This window comes from Poecilia mexicana, unplaced genomic scaffold (genome assembly GCF_051168715.1).
Source record: "Poecilia mexicana isolate PSO_F unplaced genomic scaffold, ASM5116871v1 scaffold_9, whole genome shotgun sequence".
Taxonomy (NCBI): domain Eukaryota; kingdom Metazoa; phylum Chordata; class Actinopteri; order Cyprinodontiformes; family Poeciliidae; genus Poecilia; species Poecilia mexicana.
This window is the reverse complement of record NW_028263378.1, coordinates 23,640,483-23,661,882: the sequence shown is the minus strand read 5'-3', so window position 1 is coordinate 23,661,882 and position 21,400 is coordinate 23,640,483. Positions and strand designations below refer to the sequence as shown.

At 40.6% G+C, this 21,400-nt stretch overlaps 1 protein-coding gene across 5 annotated transcripts in view; it reads right to left on the bottom strand.

The window, feature by feature from the left end:
- Nucleotides 1–21,091, bottom strand: part of pbx3b (pre-B-cell leukemia homeobox 3b) — a 78,932-nt gene extending 57,841 nt beyond the window's left edge. For all 5 annotated transcript variants that reach the window (XM_015006961.2, XM_015006966.2, XM_088009026.1 and 2 more), the window contains exons 1-2: nt 18,078–21,091; nt 17,454–17,527 (exon numbers count right to left, since the gene is read on the bottom strand). In XM_015006961.2, coding sequence (XP_014862447.1) covers nt 17,454–17,527; nt 18,078–18,325 — 322 coding nt within the window. In that variant the 5' untranslated portion in view covers nt 18,326–21,091. The remainder of the gene's footprint in view (nt 1–17,453; nt 17,528–18,077) is intronic.
- Nucleotides 21,092–21,400: the final 309 nt, after the last annotated feature.

Sequence of the window (21,400 nt, the reverse complement as noted above, 5' to 3'; positions counted from 1 at the left end):
TGGGAAAATCTGCCTCAGTGAAGTGCCCGGCTCTCAGCCAAAACCCTGAGTGGAGGGGGGAGGCTGGGGGTGGAGGGAGAGAGGCGGGCGGGCAAAGACTTCACAGAGATGACAGAAAGTGAGCGGGCCAGAATGGCAGACAGAGAGAGAATGTGGGGGAAAACGCGGTCTCCGGGAATCTCCAGCCGTGGACGATGTTAAGTTCCACTGTTGAGCATAATCGCGTAAAAATGCTGAGGACTTGAAAGCGCTGATGATAATGCTATTGCTGTCCAGTGATCCAGCACGGTCAGAGGCTGTAGCAGCAGCAGCAGCAGCAGCAGCAGCAAGGCACAGTGCTGTACCACTTCCTACACCGTGGACCACTTGGCCGCACACGGTGGCTCCCGGGAGATTTCACATGACTGACCTTAAATAAGTTCGGTTTTGATCAAAGTTTAGCGTTAGGATGATCAGGCTGCTTACCGCAGATCAGGGGGATCAGGGAGATGAGACCTGGGCAAGAAGGTCCTGGCAAAGACTCCTTCCCAAGGCTTCTGCGCACCCTTTCCAACACCAGATTATGTTGGGTAATTAAGGTAATGAACTGGCTAACATAACAGCCATAATCATCCTTTTTATCCCTGTTCTCTAAGGTGCCTCTTGCAGCTCATCTGACACATCTCTCTTTGCATCAATTGAAAACAGCATCGGGCTCTATTTTTTTTTTTTTCTTTTTTAATGCTGATTGTAATATTTTCAGAGCTGGGATTAATACAACTGTAACTAAAGACAATCAAAATCCCCCAGATTTGGACAGCAAGGGCATGCAGCAGGAGAAGGAGTGCACCTGTGTGGACATGTGCATTTTGCCTGCAGTAGTGTTCATCTGAGTGTGCGGTCAGGCCTCTCACCTCTCAGTGAGAGACCAGCTCCCCCCAGTCAACCTCCCACCCCATCAGTGCACGACTTGTCTGCCTGCTCCCTTTTCATTTGAACACATTTTCTAGCCAAAAATTTCACTTCAATCTCACCTCATCTCTCCATACTACATTAACCCCTGGCAATTGCCTTCCAAATGACCCCATTAAGCTGTAATTGCCTCAGCAGGCCTGCTCCCTTGCTTGTAATTCTGTGCAGCGAACCCACCAGACGTTCCCCCGGCATTGTTTCATGTTCTGGCTCCCATCAACCAGTTCAGATGCTGAAGCACCACCGACCCCCCCATCTCCCCATCCCCCCCTCGCGCTTTCCAAACCACTCACTACTCCCAATCTCCTCTCTGCCGTGGCTGGAGCTCACCACTAGCAGTGCCACTGGAAGGTTCTCCTCATCTCCGCAGCGCGCGCACACAGGGGGAGCCCTGACCTCACCTCCCCGTCACCAGCCAAACTCTCTGTTAGATTACACAAACACACTCGAGGCTCGAAATGCACTGATCAAAAATGTTTTTGACACGTATCCCAACACGCCGATTCTAGTCGCTTACAATTTATTCCTAAATACTGTTTTAAAGGAAGACATAAGATCTGTGTTTCCAATGCTTTTACTACACTTCCTGCCGTGAGTGGTTAGGAACTGAAAAGGCGTGACTGTTGGTGTGTTAGAGAGAGCTACCAAAAAGATTTTTTTTTTAAATGTTAGCACACAAATATCAGGGCTTAGATTCTTATTACAGCAATTAACAAGCATAGTACAGCTAGCATCAAGAGAAATGGAGCTTCTACCTTACAAAATGTGACATTTCAAAATCTATCACGACAGAGTTAGAAAAGGTAAAAAGAAAATGACTCTGGTGCACATTGTTCAGCCTTAGTAGTGTCTACAGAAAGTCTTGCTTTCTCCCGCTTCCTCACAGCCTGAATGAATCTGAATCTCTCTATCTACACATGTATTTTTAAGCACTGAACTTGATCCGGAAATGAGCTAACTTTGAGTTCTCTTAGCTCAGTAACACCTTCCACTTCTAAGAGGATTTTTATGGACTCGCTAAAAGCTCCCACATACATCAGCTGAAGACAAACAGTCGACGCTCAGTCACGAGGTTTCGATACGTTCGCATTCGCATACACCTTTCATACAACGGCACAGACCACCCGGGGCTTTTACAAAAAGGAGCTAGCACCACACTTTTATGCAGACAGTCTCCTTTGTGCACAGCAATGTTACAACTTCCATCCAGAAGTTATTAACCATTTAAGAATATAGTAGTTATTCAGTGAAGAATGATAGAAATGTTCAGAATTCCATCAGCTAAACGTTCCTCGGATGTATCCATGTCTCCTGCGGATATAAAAACTGGATATTGGAAGCAGGCTAATTAAAGAGAAATACTGACATTGCTGCCTAGCGCATTTTTACATAAACACAGCAACAAACTCCTCACCAATCAGAACAATCAGTTTTTCTCACACATCAATGTCAGTGGCAATCCAGGTGAATTCAATTCTCAAAACAAGATATTTATGTTCCCAACCAGCCAGTCTCCAGTCAGTCAATTAACAGATTCTGGTCAGCAGCTGATTTCTCTCTGAATCTAGATTAAAGGCCTTAAAACAATCACCACTGTGGCTTTTTACAATGTCAGGCTTTTCATTTCATAACCATAGAACACTCAGCAGAGCATGTTTGTGTGAATCTCTATAAAGAGACACCTAGCATGTTTGCTTTCGCATCTCATAATCTCCCCCTCACGTGTCGACGGCTAAATTAATGGTGGCACAATATTTGTACGTTTTAGCATCGTTTCTCTCTCTTCAGTTGTCATTCTAACGCAGCTCGATGCAGAGAGTACATCCTGCAATGACAACCGCCATGGCACCCTGAGCACAACTTCACCTTTGCTGCTCCCGCTAGGGAGCTGATGTCAAGACTGCTCAACTTTTTGATGAAGGCCTCCATGGATAACTAATGCACAAATTCGGATAGGTGGAGAAAGTGATCCTGACAGTGATGTATTGCAACTAGTTGAACGTGTCAAAAAGAAGACGCTCCTCCAGCCACTGGTGCGCGTACACTGTATATGCATGCATGCTCACATCTGGGCATTGCATGTTGTTGTTTTTTTTCTTTTTTTTTCATGAACATGCATCCTCCTTGTGCTCTCCCAGATATTTCATGCACATGTGACCATTCATGTAGCATGGTATGGGGGAACTATTTATCGATTTAATACTCCCTCTATCTCAGCAGCACATCCTCCATTAAACTCACCCTTAACTTATTAAGTTATAAACGTTCTCCACTCACGCTTTGACTCTTCCCAGTATATTACTCACACAATTTGCTTCTTAAAAAAATAAATATTACAAACCAAAGTAGCAATGGTTTTCTATTGCAGCTTTCCACTGTGATTTGAAAAGAGGCCCTAAATTAATTCCAAGCTTTGGGTACAAAAGCTTTTTCTGAACACCCAAACCTTCAAAATTGCTTTAGATCATCTCATTCTCTCATTGCCTGTTTATTTAAATTCATCCTCTTTTTTTTTTCCTAAGCAAATGTTCCCAGGAATATCAAGGTGTTTTTGTTGCAAAGCTCTAACTGATCCGGGGGGATTTGCTTCCAACAGCCTGTCTCTCCCTCGCCTTTCAACACAAAACTCCGTGCTCCAATCAAAATGAACCACCAGGGACCCCCGCTTCCCTCCCCCCTGAGCAACGCCTGCTCCGAGTGCTGTGATAGCAGCCTCTCTGCCATTGATCGCGGAGTTTAGCACAGAGCATGTATGCCACTGTTAGCAGAAAAACAAAGACCTCTCTCCCTTTAATAACGGCGCACACTATTAACGCACCTAATGTCTCCTGCTTCCCTGTGCCCCGAAGAACGAATGAAAGAAAGCAAATCGCAATTAAAAAGGTTAACCGGGGTCCACGTCTCGTCTCAACTCATCTTTTTCACACAAATCTTTTTTTTTTTTTTTTTTTTTTTACCTCGTATACAGACTGGTGTCTTTAGGGGGTGTACATACACTTGCCACAAGAGATAAAAACTCGCATTCATGTCTTGCTCATAATTGCATTCCTTGTTGCAAATCTAATTGTAGACACTGAATGCAAAAAGGAAACACAGCTTTATTGATCCTCCTAACACAAACCAGGAGGATCTCATGAATTAAGAATGAGATAAATTAAAATGAACTCCAGAAAAACGTGGCTTGTGGTCCACAATGAATAAACTAATACTCATATATATATATATATATATATATATATATATATATATATATATATATATATATATATATATACTGGATACGTATATCTCCTCCATGAATACAGTGTGTGTCTGTTTATTTAATCAAGGGCTGATTTACTTGTGACAGAGAATAAATTCTTCTATTTTGCATGAGCCTCTATAAAATTGCCATCATTTTTAATTAATTCTTAATTAAAATATATTACACCACAGCTTCTACCCATCTCTCTTGATATTCTAACATAATCAATTCAGAACCATTTACATATCATTAATTAAAAGCTTTCCTCTCTCATCCTTAAAATCATAATGAGGGCCGATTCCTCATTAGTAACCTATAAGGGAGAAAATAACAATACAGCAGAGAATGGATGGCACATTCCTCTGTCAGTTCTTTGTCTCCTAGTTTTCTTTTTTCTTCCTCTTCTTCTTCTACTTCTTTTATTTTTAGTATTTCTCAATTGGATTTCAGAATTACAGAGTTGCACAAACATCCACTCTCGGTGCATGTTTGTGTCTGTGTGCTGATAGGCATAGTGATACAAAAGCCCAACAGCATGTTTGTTTTTTTGGGGGGGGGGTTCAGCACAAAAAAATGTCAAAGAACATATTTGGATCATGTAAAACTCCAAATTCCAGTTATATTTACAAAAAAAATGCATGAATGCATTTTAAATAATTTACAGAAATTAAAGTTTTCTCCAGATGATGCACTCACGCAAACAAGTCCACATTAAATTTAAAAAGCATTTTCACTTTGATGCACACCCATAGATCATTTTTTGCTATAGTCTCACTTTAGAGCAGCCAGCGAATCTTTCCTATCTCCCCATCTTGAGCTCTCTCTTAAAGACAAGAAATAATATCAAGTAATGATAGGTATTGTTATGCCGAGGATCAGGCGCATTCTGATTTTTATCGCTCGTCTCTCACAGGTGCTCCGGCGTTACTTGTCAGGACTGCATGTCTGGGTCTTCCACATGTCAGATAAAAATCGCTGCACTTGGTGTTTCGGCAGCCTGACAGCAATTTATTTGAATGTTTTGTCACACTGGTGTTGGTGCATTTTGTGTGGGCTGCTCACCGGAATGGCAACAGCTCAGAGCTTCCTGACACTCTCTAACACACTCACACACACACACACACACACACACACACACACACACACACACACACACACACACGCACACACGCAGAGACACACGCATACACATGTGCTAGCACACACACAGAGAGAGTCTAGCATAAAATCCCAGATGCATACTGTACTATTTCTGCCCTATAATTAAAACCAGAGTATGTAAAAAGAAAAAAAAAATCAGTTGTAGACTAACCAGTTATTTATATCTAACACCTCATAAAACAGGTGACACTATATTATTAACACTGGATATCCTTTAAAAAAAATTAATTTACACCTCCATAACCACACACACACTGACGTATATGAACCCAAAATAAAATGTCACACCAGCTGGTAAACAGGCAGCACTGAGGTGGATCCAGAAATGCAGCCATGAAAATATTTAGTGTATATATTGGCAAATCAGCCAGAGATGCACCGACCACACTTTTCCTTTTTTTTTCTTTGAAGGTTTTGACCTACTCCAATTTTTTTTTCTTTGCTTTGCTGTTGTTTCTTTTATAAAATATAAAAGAAAATACACACAGTGTGGCTCTTTGTATAGAAGTCGTAGTTTTGAACTAAGGATTTATTTTTGGGGTGGATTATTAGTGACGAACCAATCTGTTTTTTTTTTTGTTGTTTTTTTTTGTTTGTTTTTTTCTGGCTGATACAAATTTCAGTTTTATTATTATTATTATTATTATTATTATTATTATTATGGGATGATAAAGAATAAAATAAAATGTGGAAAAGGTGGTAGCTTCTAACACAGATTAACATGTCACTAATCTTAATTTAATTTATAATAATCTGAGAAAAGGAACATCAAAGTAGATGTTTTTGTTCGACCCATTAATAGATCAAAGTTGACAGCAATTTATTATTTTGATGCATTTAATGAATACGGGGGGAAAAAAATCAATATTTTTAAATTGTTTGACTCAACTGAGCCGATCAAGAGAAAATCAGATGAGTCTGATCACCGGACGACAGACCAGTGCATCTTTAAGTTATCCCACTTGTGTTTGTTGTATATTGCAATAAAAAAATATATATATTATTGTTTTGGGAGCATGACAAGCACAAACCCTCCTGCAGTCTTGTGATTCTCTGATATGCCATGGAATATTGAGGAAGTTAATGAAATCCTCTCAAAGACAGGAACTCTATTTTTACACTGCGATAATTAAAGTACGGCGCAGTTATAATTTACAGCCCTCGCTTAATTGCATAGGAAAAGTAAAATGGGAGAGCTGTACAGTATGAGAAGAGATTAAATGTGTGTGTGTGTGTGTGTGTGTGTGTGCGTGTGTGTGTGGGGGTGTGCGTGTGCGTGTGTGTGTGTGTGTGTGTGTGTGTGTGTGTGTGTGTGTCTTCAGTCAGGAAGGGTGAATGTAAAAGAGCTCTGTGCGCATCTAAACAGCAGGACTGTATCTTTTAACATCGTGGAACGCATCAAAGATAAAGTAATGAAATATACACTCGTCTATTTTTCCACAACCGAGCCCTTTGACAAATTGAGTACAATCCCAAATCTCCATAAATCACTATTAAAGACAAGTATATCATCACCAGCGCATATATCTTCCCCAGCCTGACCTGTAGACTAATGAGAAAAGGCCCAGACTATCTTGTCTGATTAATTAATTCAAAATGTCGGCTGTTATTCAAATGTGAGGCTGGTGTTATTTGAATAACACTTGACAGCGACGCCTGAAGAAATAATTTCTGGTTTGTGGGGTTGCTGCGGCATTACTGATGATGGCTCATGGAAATGTTAGAAGCCGGGGAGTATTTTTTCCCCTCTTCCTTAGTCCTCCTGCTTCCTCTCAGCTTCACAGTCATGATAGCTCCAAGAAGTATTTCATTACTCCAACCAGCAAATCACCCCTCCCAGCCCTTCTTTACAATTATGGCTCTAAGTATTTCTATTTTTTTTTCTCCACTGTCTGTCTTTTCCTCTCTGTTTGTGTTCCCTCCCACAGCCAGCCCAAATCTACGGGGCAGCGCTTTGGCTCAGCGAGAGACATGCTGGCAAAGAGGAAGGTCATGGTTTTTACAACTGCAGCTCCTCAATGCTGACAGCCCGCGCTGCCAAAGTGACACACTCTGTTTGGCTTTCCCACGTTCATACAGCTCCACGGTGCTTCGTCTTTATCAAGAAGCACACAAACACACGCGCGCGCGCACGCACTCACACGCAAATGCACATATTTAATCAGCTCTGAGCTGTGTTTTTTGCTGTCAAAGCGCAGCAACACGATGCTCACGTACGGCCATTTTCAAAGAGCGCCATGATAAAAAAGTAATGGAGTTTTTACATTTTTGGTATAATTTTTCTGCTATTCCAAAAGCTGGTTGACAGAGCGTCGGGAAAGCAGTCGCTGGAGGAAGAAAATCATGAATGTACGTGCTGAGGCCCAGGGGGCAGTGCACCCCCTCCTCTATCGCTTCCTTCATCAAGCATGGATTCTAATCAGGGCTGGGGAAGATATAAGACGCTCAGTCATTAAATAAATTAACTCTGCCACTCCATGCTCTCCTTCAGCACCCGTGCGAAGCCCGCCGTGCTCTGCATACTTACTGGGGCTCACCTTCAACGCCGTACCCGAGCGAGCCTGCCAGCACACACACACACACACGTGCACGCATGTGTACTCACACACAAACACAGGTTAGGACTGAAATTTGAATGTCTAAAGAAGGAGAGGGACCACACCTCCTGTCCCTCAATAATGAGCTACCATTCATGATAAAAGCTTTCACATAATTATGTTAAGAAACCAAAAACATCAGAAGAAAGTGTATGAGATTATGATAAAGTTTCTGTGTCATACTGTCACAGTACCATGTAATAAAAAATGTATGACATCTAAATGCCTTTATTGTAAAAAAGGCAGAAGTAATTCCCTACTGCTGCTAAAATATGGCATAGTATTTTTATAGTTATAATAATATTTAGCTGTTGCTTCTTGGTTGCACAGACTTGAACACAAATGTAGTTTACGAGTGCTTTACTATGCAAAAAACTTGACTTTTTACTGTTCTGCTCTTTATAGAGTAAAACAAGTAACAAACGGATGATCACTATTTAAATACTATGAATGTCTGGTTGGAAAGATTTGGCTGTTTGATAAAAATGCTGCTCATAGCTAAAGTTTGAAAACTGTGTTAGCTTATGAAGAGGGATGGATGTAGCGTTGACAATGGGTTTTTGTCAGGATTTTTTGCCATATGAAATATTTCCAATTAGGAGAATTTAGCCTTCTTCTAAGTGTTACTGCCATTGCCTGCTTTCAGCCAGCTGAGTGGCAGTGTCCAGCAACAAGTGGGGATGGGGGGGACATTGCCTTACTCTATGCTCTATAGAGCTGGAGAAAAAACATTTTCACTCTGTCACTTTCAACAGCCTACTTAAAACTTTACACTGAAAGCTGTAACATAATATTTAAAAATACTGTCAAAGCTTAATTACACCATGCTGTAATCCTAATAAAGATTTCAGTCACCTCACAGTTACTAGAGATGTACCAATCAGAATTGTCCACATTTATCTGGATTGATTGGATTCTTTTGATTAATAATCAGATTATGTACACATAATCAATTCGATTCAATTCAATGCATTTTTTTTGGGATGTTATGATCCTTTGAAAGAAAAATCTTAATTGGTTGAAATCTTAAAAGGCAGGTCAGACTTTACAAAAATGTAACTTGATATTGTCCAGTCAAAAGCCTGATTGGTGAATAAAAACAAATGAAAAAAAAAAAGATGGAAAAAAAAACTAAGTCTACACAAATGATGACTAATCTCTAAAATCCAGTGTGAATTTTGACACTGACATGATTTTTTTCTTTTTTTTTTTAGGATGTGAGCAGCATGCTGCCATTCATCAACAGGAAGCCAGCATGGCGACGAACAGTAAGAGAGCTCAGTGTCGGCTCGGATCACTGACACAAACAATCAAAGCTGACACAGTGTTCGTATAGCACCTGCCACTCCGGCAACACAAATAGATCAATATGAGGGGAGCTCATTCACTGTTTAAAACTCGTATCCTTGCACCCACATCATCTCCCAGAGCAAACCGCCACGTAAAAAGTGCATGCTGAATACATATCAATCACCCTGACAGAGGAAATGCTTATTTGAAGGAGCCGATGTGAGGCAAATGCACGGCGTCAGCAGAATGTCCGTTGTCAAAACTTGCCATTTGAATTTTTCGAGCACATCGCGCCGAGACGAATGTCCTCAGAAATCCCTTACGTCGCAATTTATGTCGTTTTAATGCGCGCTTTAATTCTCCATTACTTAGAGAGGAAGTACCTGGGAGGGTGGAAACGCATTAGAGAAAGTAAGAAATGAACAGAAGGGTCTGGGGATCTCTCTAGCAGACACAATTAAATATTCATGTGTCTCCTCCTAGGACACAACAGATACTGATCATTATCATGGCAACAGCATACCACCATTTTGTCCACACATTTGGCTCCAGATCAATGGGTATGTATTAAATTTCAAACAAGGAAGGAGGAAGGGAATGATATTGAATCTTTTTTTTTTTTTTTTTTTTTTTTTTTGGTAAAACAAGCCACATGAAGGAGAATTATCAGGCTATATTTGCACGTAGTTGTATCATATCAAATCAGCTTCGGTGAGGTATTTGGAGAAACGTCCTACAATTGTTGATACAGCAGGACAAAAACCTTGGCCAGCTATGTTAGTTATTCATTCTAAAATTCATTACAGTCTGTCACCTCTTCCTCGTAGTCTTCTTGAGGAGAAAACAAAAGAGGAACAGCAGCAACGTACGCTGGATGACCTCCACTTCCTAAAGAGAGGAGAAACCAGGCTTTTTCTTTTTTCCCTTCTTTTTTTTTTTTTTAAGGTTTTTCAGTCCCCATCAAGAGGAGTAAAAGGAGGGACAGCATTCCCCCGCTCGCCGTCATTAATCACGGCTTTCTGGGAGCAAGTGCATATTAATTTCTGTCATCCCAAACATCATTTGGTATTGTTATGCCACGGCTCAGTCCTCATTCAGCAGCAGACGTTGGGCCGTTCCTCTTGGACTGAGGGAAGACAGGGGCCTGTGTGGCGGCGTTTCAGAGCGAGAGGCCTTTATCCCTGGGGCTCTGACACCAATTAAGCCGTTTCACCGAGAGCCGAAAAAAAAAAAAAAAAAAATAGGGACCCACCGTTTTGCTGTAACATGAGCCAGCACGTAACTGCTGGCCCCTCGCCATCTTTCCATTACTTCAGAAACAAAAATGAACTTCAAGGGACTTAAGAAAACAAAAACGATAGCCAGCTCAGCGAATGGCTTTTATTTGAGTAAAACTCCCAAACAAAATTATAGAGGCGTTTAAGAGTTTGTCCATTTAACACCGGCGGTAGCAGACCTGACTCCACCTCATGGGCTGCAATGAAACTATTATACGGCTGGTTTATAATTCTATAAATATATTTGAATGCGCAAACAAAATCAAGACATCTTTTCTGGCAGTGCACAAGCTCTAAGATCCCCTCTTTCTTTCTGCATTGCCTTTTAGAAAGCACCACAGTGGAGCTTGTCTTAAGGCTACAGCAGAATAATGCAAGGTTTGCTATGAATTAAATATTAGAAATCTTAACACGGCAGCCAATAAGAATTATTTGCCTTATTAAAGCAGCAGAAGACGCTGATTAAAATTTCATTGCATTGCAGTCTTTTTCCCATTTCTGGCACCGATATATCATTGTAATGTACGAAAAGCAGAACAATGGCATCTGGAACAATGGCGAGAGAGGAGCTCAAATTTAAAGCTTGCAGAAGAAGAAAAGACAACTCTCCAGGAAAATAATCGTATGAAAGAGAAAAGAGCAATTTCAGGCAACAGGCTTCCAAGTACAACACTGACAAAGAGTTGAAAGTGAGATTTAAGACATATTTGTCAAAATATATCCAAGCTGCAAAACTTCCCCAAATATTGGGAAAACATGTCCACACTGTAAAAAGGAACTATGGAGGTTATTAGATATTAGCTAATAAATATATTTACATTTTAATTAAGCAAATTAGTTTAATGAAGCTTAAAGTCTAATAACAATACCTACTTTATTTTTTGGGGGAAAAAAATCAGTTGTAACTACAAGCCTGTAACTACAAGAACCTGTATGAGTTTCAGCAATTATTTACGTTTGTATGCAGCTCTAACTAGTTTAGCAACAGCGCTAATGCTAAACCTGCTAGCCAGTTGAGCCTCTTAACCCCGAAGCAGTTTATGACAACTAATGATCATAACTGAGCTTATAAGGGGAAGTGTTTACATTCCACATTGATAGAACAGTTTGAAAATATTTATTACTATTTCATTAACATTTTTCCCTTAATTAGTTTAGCAACAGAGTCAATGCTAAAAGTCGAACTTACTCTCAAGCTGAGCTTACTTTATCTTAAGTATTTAACAAGAGTAGTTATCCAAAATGTACGTAAAATATACACAAATTTAAAAGGCTTATTTCTCTACTGTAGATAATAAACAGAGTCAATTTTGTTGAGTAGGTTTATTTAAACTCAACTCAAAGTGTCTTTTAGCTCTTAAACTTACATAACATCTATTGAGAAATATGATACAAATCTGCCCAGATAAACTGTATGCAAATTGCCACACTAATTTAACTGGTTACTTCTACCAGCTTATTTTATCAGTGTAAAAAAAAAAATCACTCAGACACAAACTCAAAAGAAAAGAAAAACATATTTTCTACCACAAATGACATAATGTAATCAAGATTATGTGTAGAAAAGCAGGAATATGAGCAAACGTCTGGTTTTTATCAGCGTTGCTGAACTTGCCACTGATAAGACTTTGAGTTGTCCACATGTAATGTGTACAGAGTAAATGAACTTCATAGACTCCCATCGTCCCACGAGGGAAAGCTCTACCCTGAAACACTAGAACTAATGAAATAGAGACCTACAAATAGCAGTCATTACTGAGGGAGGACTTGGTTTGCACCAGCCTTTTCACTCTAACCCTGTTTACACGTATAACCAGCTTCATGGCATCACATAGGCTCTGTAAGTGACACAGACACAAACAGCATCAGACACTGGGACTACAGTCTCCAGATATTATCTTTTTTTGTTGTTGTTGTTGTTGTTGCAAAAATAAATTCTGTTCAGCTAAATTAGAGCTGGGGAAAAAAAACAGAAGTTATGCATTTAATTATTCTGAAGTTTGTTCAATCTTGGTTTATTTTCGCAAATGATTGCTGCAGATAAAACATGTTGACATCTCTTTCTCTATCATTCTGTCAATAATTAAGTAAACAAGGAAGCGCAAATTGCAGTATTTCCAAAGGTTAAATCTCGTCAGGAAAATCAGTGACAGCTGCAGAAGGGGGCTTGTGGAAATTTCAGCTCCAGCATGTATGGCAGGTCAAAAATATTTTTTTTTTTCATTTTTTTTGTACAGTTTTGACAACAATCCAACTCCAGCGATGTATGAAAGTAGAGTCTTTGCAAACTTGCATCAATATGACAAGCTCTATCACTCCTGTCGGTTTTACTCTGTTTACAAAAAAACACTACTTGCAATCGACACGACCGGGCAAACGCTTTTCGAATGAAGTCCTAAATTTGCTCCACCTTCTCCCTGTCTGCTCCAGTTTTGGGAGTTTTTGGGGGTTTTTATTTTTTTATTTTTTATTTTTTTCACGTAAACAGGCAAGAGGGGCCGCCGACTCGCCGACAGGCCCTCTCCCACTGCTGAAAACTAATTTCAATCAATCCTTCCTTTTTGCATCCAAAGCAGCCTCTGCTGGCTGCCACCGCCTGAAGATAACTATTTCACCACCTCTGTCATGCCTAATTAACAACTCAGATGTACAATTTAGAAATTTCGCAATTAACCTAGTAAAATATTGTTGGAGGATGCTAATTGTTATGCCAGTTGCCATAAAGGCTCATTTGCATAACGTATGTGCAAAAAACAATTATGAGCTGTTGATCGCACAGGAGCCCTGCAGAAAACGCTTGGAGCGATTGAGTGGGAAGAGACGGGGTGGATGGGGGGGTGGATGGGTGGAGCGGGGGGCGGAGGGGGGGGAGAGAAGACGTGTGCTCGAGTGTGCAGATGGAGGGACAGCGCCGGATCATTGTACATAAAAAACAGATTTGAGAGGCCATGTGCACAGCTACACGAGGCAGCGCCGCTGCAGAAACATCTCTCCCCACAGCACAAAAGCATTTACCCTTCCAAATGAAACTGATATGCATGCTCTTGTTTTTTTTTTTTTTTTTTTTTTTACTCCCTCTCTTTCTCTCCCTGTCCTCTTTGTCTTGCTCTCCTTCTTTTCATCCCGCCTGATGGGGAAATGGAGGGTATTTGGAAGCTACTTAGATAATAGCCACATCTTCCTCCGTCCCCCTTGTGCTTTAGAGGAGGAAGCAGTGGCCCTGCCATTGAGCCAGCCAGGAACCCAGCTGTGCACGACCCATTCGGCACAACCGCTATCTAGTGAGTACAGCCGCATCACTGGGGCTCCACGAGACAAAAAAGCAGCCAAAGTCAATTGTCTCAGCTGCTGAATAGCTTTCTGTTCTCTGTCATGCATTTACGAGGCCTTTCTGGTTTTTTTTTCTGCGTGAAGAAAAGGGACTGAAATACAATGAACTAAATGTACAAAAATAAACTAAAATTACAGAAAAAATTTTCAATATTTATTTCTATATAGCTACATATATATTTATATACATTTATAAAAATATTATGTTTTAAATTTACATTTTTTTGTAGGAAGAAGGCTCATTATCTTTGTCTAGGAGTAATAAAATATTTTTTCTCTCTTCAACTTCTGTTTGTGACTTATGCTAAGCAGCATGGTGGGTCTGGTTGCTGTACAGTGTTTGGGGAAACTTGCTTTAAAAGAGTATTAAATCACACATCTCCCCCCGCCCCCAACGCCACCCCTGTTGCATTACTGAGTTTATTAAATTAAATGCACGGCAGATCACATCTGGTTCAGGAAACACCAAAATCTTTTTTTCTTTCTCTTACTCTGACATGCTCAGTCCTAACTCCCTTTTTTTTTCTTTTACTCCTGGCAAGTTCTCTGTATCTCTATATTGAATGTTTTTTTTTTTCCAGACAATACTTTCTTTCAGAACTCAGCAGAACATGTAACACAGACATATTCCTAAACACACCCAAAAGACCTCCTTGCTTTTTATTTTTTCTTCCTTCTTTTTGTTTTTCTTTCCCAGAATCCAAGTCGGACACATCCAGGCGACGTTCCCTTGGCCTCCGAGCGCAGGCTCGCCCCATAATCCACAGCTTCACACACCGGATCACAGCATTTATCAGCCTGAATCTGCCACATTCTCTCCCTCTCTCGGTTACCTCTTTAGACCACCTCCCCGTCCTCCCCCCCCCCATTTTCCGAACCTGACGAGTCAAAGGTCAGGAAAACAACAAGTCAATACGCAACCAGGACGAAGAAGAAGCGCCTCGCCGCTCAGAGAGAGCCGTGGAGAGGGGTAAGCCCCTCTGCAGCGCGCTGTGATTTAGCCTGTAATAGTTTTCTGTAATCTCTTTCTATTGATTAAACCTCACATCAAAGAGAAGTCTTGCTACAGAACCTCTCTTTTCCTGCTCAGAAATACCATATGGAGGTAATCTTTCACCTTTGTTATTCTTGCCGCTCCCACCGCTGCTGCTGCTGCCTCTGCCCCTGCTGCTGGGAGCTCCTTCTCCCAAGCATGAGGAGGGGAGACCAGTGGGATAATACAAACCCAGCTCAGGGGAATAACTGCAAAACTCATCTGAATCGCACACAAATGCGCCCATTGTCACCTCGCGCAGCTTGAATGTTACCTATTGTCCTGAAGCATGGCAGAATTTTGCTTTCAGGTTTGATAGTTGGAACCAAAAAGAAAACCCCCTGGCCAACCGAGGGACAAAGAACGACACATGTGAGCCGAATTTCACTTTTTAGCTTATCTAAATGCAAAACTAAGAAGAAAAAGAAGAAGAAGAGGGAAAAAAAAGAGGTTGGGGTGGGCTCTTGCTAAAAACACTCAATTTAGTGACAGGCAAATGACTTCATGCTGCCACTTAATCTCATTTCTTGCATAATGCTCTCTAATTAGCATATCAAAGTGAATTAATACTTCTAGGGGCATTAGCTATGCAGGAAAAATGCTGCGGCTCTACAAAAACAGTTAGAGGAGCGCCATAAAGTTCCAAACACCCTGACAAGTGCTCAAATGTCTCACTCCACTTTAAAAAAAAAAAAAAAAAAGCAATTTGACGTGACATGACAATAAGTTCTGATCACAGCGATTACAGCAAAGAGTTGTTATATAAAAAAAAAAAAGTGTTGCTCAGGAAAGCACCGGGTCCCCATGGCTGAAAAGCAGCGGCAGCGTGTTGTCATCTGAACAGATAGTGTAAAGTGTGAAGGAGACACCAGCGAATGAAAGGCTCGCTGCGTGTGCTGGAGGAGCGGACCGGTCAACAAGGCCAGCAGACCAGCTGAGCTCTGTCAGACTCAGAGAGGGACAGACTGGGACTCCACAGCACAGGTTAACCACACACACACACACACACACACACACACACACACACACACACACACACACTGCATGCACACGTGAAACTCAAGCGCACAGAAAACTTGCTCTCTAATATCTCACCTCTTTCACACACACTTATTCTGAATCTCACACAGCCACGCTAACGGCGTGCACGTAAAACTTTCATTGTTTCGTCTTAAATTATTTTTTCCATTCTGTTAAGAAAAAATGTTTTTTAAAACATTTAATGTCGGAGTTGTAAATTCAGGGAGGGAAGCGGAGCGTGATTTCAGAAATAAATCCACTAATCTATTTCTGTGCCATCCACATACGAGATACGCTCTTGTGCTGCTGAGCACTGCATCAGATCCACCACCGGTGTCGTTTACGTACGTTAGTCTTATTTGTCTACATTTAAATTCTCTAAATTCAGCGACAGCACAGCCACAGAGCCTTCACAAGACCAAGGAGCCCGAGCCGGTCCCTGTGGACGCCACCTGTGTTGAGGAAGTTCATAAAGTTTTATGATCTCCTAAAAGCTAATTTCCTCATAAAGCGCACAAAGGTCACAAATCTGGCACGGAGGTTTCCTCATTAGACTTTTTTCTCTTTTTTTCTAATTATTTCACCGCCAGAAACACACCGCAAACCACCTGCACGTTTTTTTTTTTTTGTTTTTAACCTTAAGATTTAGGTGTTTAAATAAAAAGTTTCTTTTTTTTTTCTTTTTTTTTTTTTTTTTTACCCTGGTCCTTAAAAAGAAAGGCATCTTAGATCACTTCATTTGCAATCTGAACAAGAGGAGTTTATCTAATTCACTCTATTTTTATTCAAATAAAGACATCATAGAAAGAGCTCTGTCCTGCAGGCTCTAATGTTTTGAAAAGTTTTGATCTTAGGATCTAAAATTCAGTTCTCAGCTCGATTATGTGTGTCATCTCGCAGGTGCGGAGAAAGTTTCAAATTCTTTGCTGCGAAAATATGTGAATTATTCACACAAATTCTAAGATATTTTCTGCAAATCATATCAGCAAAAATAACATGTCTATTTCTTGTTTTGTTTTTTGTTTTGTTTTTTTCTTGTTTCTGTTTTCTCCAAATCAGTGAGACTCCACAGAGTAGCACTCTAATTATAGACACACAGACTGTAGTCTGTTTGAAAGTGTGGGATTGTTTTCATGTTATAAAGCATGAATTTCTGTGTGATCTTAGCTGTGTAGAGCATATGCTGCGGGATTTCCCCGTCCTGCTCTGTGCCAGGGGTAGGGAAGCACGCTTTCTGCTCAAATTCAAAAGACAAGACGCTCCTGCAGACGTTCCTGCAGGAACGAGAGCATCTTCAGTGGAAAGTGACAACACTTACTGTTTCCACATGGCACACAGTGACAAATTTAAAAAGGTGATTGATTCATTCGGGCAGAGGTCTACACCCCCACCCCCCCACCCTGCCTTTCTCTCTCTCCTCTTCCAAAAACCCTTGCAACCTTAACCTGCACAATGCCATCAGATCTATTCTTCTATTGTTTTGATTTTTTTCCCTAAAAAAATATATATATATATATATTTTTTTTTTATCTTTAGCAGGAAAATCTTACCTGTCTTTTCTTTGATTTCACAGAGAACGCTGAAGAGTGCTGGTTTCATTCTGTGACAGTTCAGTCCATGTTTCCTGTTTCAGTATAAGAAAAAAATAAAACACTCAAATAAGGTCACAGATAAAAACATGTTAGACATGAACAAGTTTAAGCCTCTATGCACTTCACCTCACACACTTATATATAAATATATATTTTTTTAAAGTTACCTGAAGTTTAACATCTATTATGAAAATGACTTATTTTCTAAATGATGCTTTTGTGGTTGCATCTGTATGGGGCTGAATTTTAACAACAGTCTTGGCTGAAATCTGACATGTGTGCACCAACTTTTTTTTTTTTTTTTTTTTCTTTTTTTTTTTTTTGCAACACCACCACCTCGCTCAGGTTCAAACAGGTAGTTTAAATAAAAACTACGTTGCTCCCTATTGTGACAACTTTCACGTGTGTTAAACGCGTCGCCAGGCTCAGCCGTTGGGCATTACTATTCTTACAGCCAATCCGGTCTATTGTTAACACACTGGGACTTCAGGTAATCAGGGCCAACAACATCTCTCAACAAAAAAGACGCGTCCAGCGATTTGCTGGGAGGGCGAACTTAACAAAACATATAAATCAACCAACTTTGCTTGCGCCTCGTCCAGACTCTGATCGGTTATGGTCATGATCTGATGCAGAATGTCACCGATGTCCTGCTTCCTCCCGTCCCCGTCCGTCCCGTCGTGTCCGTGCGGAGGCGGCAGCGGCATGCCTCCCTGCACCGAGTGGCCGGCCAGACTGACGCCGCCGATGGACTGCATGATCCGGGCTTGATCGTCCATAGTAGCCGCTAAAGAGTCTGTGCACTGAGCCACACAAATTGAAAAACTCATATACGAAATCGGCTAGAGCATATGCCGTAGAGACTAGGATGGATGCAAACGCAGTGTTTGTTCGGCGAAATAAAGACGCGTGTTTCTTAAATAACAACTACAGCAGGTATATGTATCTTGTATGTATATATACATATATTTTTAGTGTAAAGTAGTCCTCTTGATGCTTTCTTTTTTTACGCGCGGGTCCAAAGTGCCCAAAAAACGCGTGGCAGTGTTTTGCGTAGGGAAGAAAAAAAAAAAAAAAAGAAAGAAAAATCTTTCTTCTTCTTCTAAAAAACTTCTTCGTCAAAATTGACGCTCCATCATATCCCCGCTGCAAATCCTCGCACCGATCAGTCTTTTTCCCCCCCTCTCTCTCTCACTCTCTCTCTGCGATTTAACACCGGTAGTGGAGACAAGAAACGGTCCTTGGTGGTCTCTTCACCAGAATCCCCGGCGCATGTCCTCTTGAAAATGTCCAAATCCTCCTTTGCGAAAATTATCCAACGTGGAAATGTGTAAACAAATAATAGTGGTAAAAAAATAAAAATAAAAATAAAAAAATCTCAGGCTAAATCTCAGGTAAACGTGGAATAATGTTCCCTGTATTTAAAAAAGAAAAATCACAATCTGTAGCACAAGGTGTCCAAAGGTTAATATAAAAAAATATGAAATGTAGAAAAAGTTGCGATTTTTGTTGTTGTTGCAAAAGAAAGGGGAGGAAAAAAGCAACGGCGAGACGAAATTAATTAGAATAGAACGCTGTATAAAAGGCGATGCGCAAAAAAATATCTTGCCCTGCTGAAATTTATGAGCTCCAGCCCTCTGCCTGTGTGTGTTTTATGTTGTTTGATGGCAGCGCTAGTGAGCGATTGACAGTGTGCCAATGCCACTCACTCAGTGCAGACGTGTCAGAGCAGGGTACAGGGGTAGGAAGGAGGAAAAAATAAAAAAAAATAAATAAAAAAAAATACAAAATACCGAAATGAAAATGCACGCTCCGCCCTGCAGAGGAGGGGTCTATACTCTTGTCACTTCTCGCCCGAACAGCGAAAAACAAAATGTTAAGAGCGAGCACTTAGGATGGTGATTATAATGATGAAAGCACGGCTGAGTCCCCTCTCTCTTTCTTGCAGCGGCTGCAGGCAGGGTATCCTCTTTCCTCGCGCGTGCACGCCGCAGCTATGTGCATATTCTCTAGCAATGATCGAGATTTAGCTCTGCACCACCGCGGGCAAATGCATAATGAGAGTTTTTGCACAGTTTGATGAAGAACTGCATAGCCCCTTGCGAGCCTCGGTTCGAGCCAGGCGAAGCGGCCAGACATGTTTATATTATTGCAAGTAAAGCTCCGTGGGCCAATCCGGGCCCGGAAGGACGAAGACTGACGAGCCGTCCGTCCTATTGCTGGCAGATGCATGACGCCCAGAACCCACCCACTCCATCCCTCCATCTTCGAGCCCGCTCGTGCAGAAGGATGGGAACTTCTGATTGGTCGTTGCCACGAGTGACATCCATTGCACAAGCAGGCGGCGCTGCTCGGTGCTCCTCCGCAGTTGCTATGGCAGCAGACAAGTTGTTAAGCTGCTGGATGCGAGGCAACAAATATACAGCGCGCTCCTACAGCATGCATCTATATTCCGGGGGAAAGGAAGAAGGAAAAAAGCAAGAGGGCTGCTTTCGGTTTGAGGCAGTTTTCACGCATTATCTGGCTGTACAGAAAGTTATTGGGCAATAAGGCTGGCGTTTTTAGTTTTTACTTTTTGTTTTCCTGAGCAAGAGTTTGTGGAAATAGCTTTCCCACTCCCCAAGAGAAGCTTGGTGTTATGCACGGCCCTTCAAAGCCTAACTTTTTACAGATTTTTTCTTTTTTTTTGCCAGATTTTGTTGAATTAGACTGGACCAGACTAGTGAATTGTATAAAAATAACATAATTGAAAAATAACTGTGGCATTGTTTTCATTACATTATTTGTTCAAAAGACACTAAAATAAATACAAAATATAATAAAGGTTTAATTTCCACTAAAACTAAGTGTTCCATGTGCTTCATGGAACTGGTTTGTAAAGCACATTGTATCTCTATCTCAATAAGTTTTCTTTTTTTTTTGTTGTTGTTTTTTTTGGGGGGGGGGTTTTTAAAGAAATTAGAAAAGTGGACATATGGAACACTCTGTGGCTCTATATCTGTCTACAGCTTTAACCAGTTATATCTTAAAACAAAGAATCCAGAAGATTTATAACTCATTTTGTTGTGTAGGATTCTTTTGCCTCATATTATTCCACCTCTGGCTCTGTGTGGTGAAGCTTTAGCAGTTTCAGGATCGGATATTTTAACGTGTCTCTCAGTATTCCTGGTAATTTTTCTTGTCTTGCATATGCAGATTGTAAACAGACTATGCGAATGCGTTTTCAAAAATATAATGCGTTTCCATAGTTTCAAGTAGTTGTTAAATTTAGAGCTACTGGGTATCCATCGCATTGCAATATTTTATATCACCTAATAATATTGTAAAGCTGTAAGTTCGATTATAAAACAAAAAAGTAAATAAAAAATGCAAATCAGTCTGTATTAACATCAGAGTTAAAGTAAGCCACAAAAAAGTAATAAAAATGGGTTGTGGCAGCGTTTCATTTTATTTACTTTATAACGATCATCTCGAGTTCATGCAGAGATCTCACACTTAGTGTTTTGCTAAATCTTGAGACGTGACAGCAGGAAACAAGTAACGTGATTATAAAATAAAACTTTTAGCACTTTCTGCCAGTGGCAGTTCTTACATGATTGCCACACTGGGTGGGGCCCCTCGTACTGTCCCCAAGGATTTTGCTTCTTTTCTTTTTTAAAGAATGTGTTATGTGTTTTGTGGAACTATGTGTTCCACAAACCAAAACTGAATTTTAAAGAATCTCCAATTAGCAGTAGTATGTTTAACCAGTACAGGTTTGACCTCTCTGTACGTCACAGTTTTCACGCTTGTGTCAGTGTGTGATTTGCTTGATGCAAGAAGAGTGCAGAAAAAATGCTCAGTTTGTTTTCTCATTAATCGGGTAGAGATTTCATAAATCTCAAACTGTGTTTTACAAAGCTCTT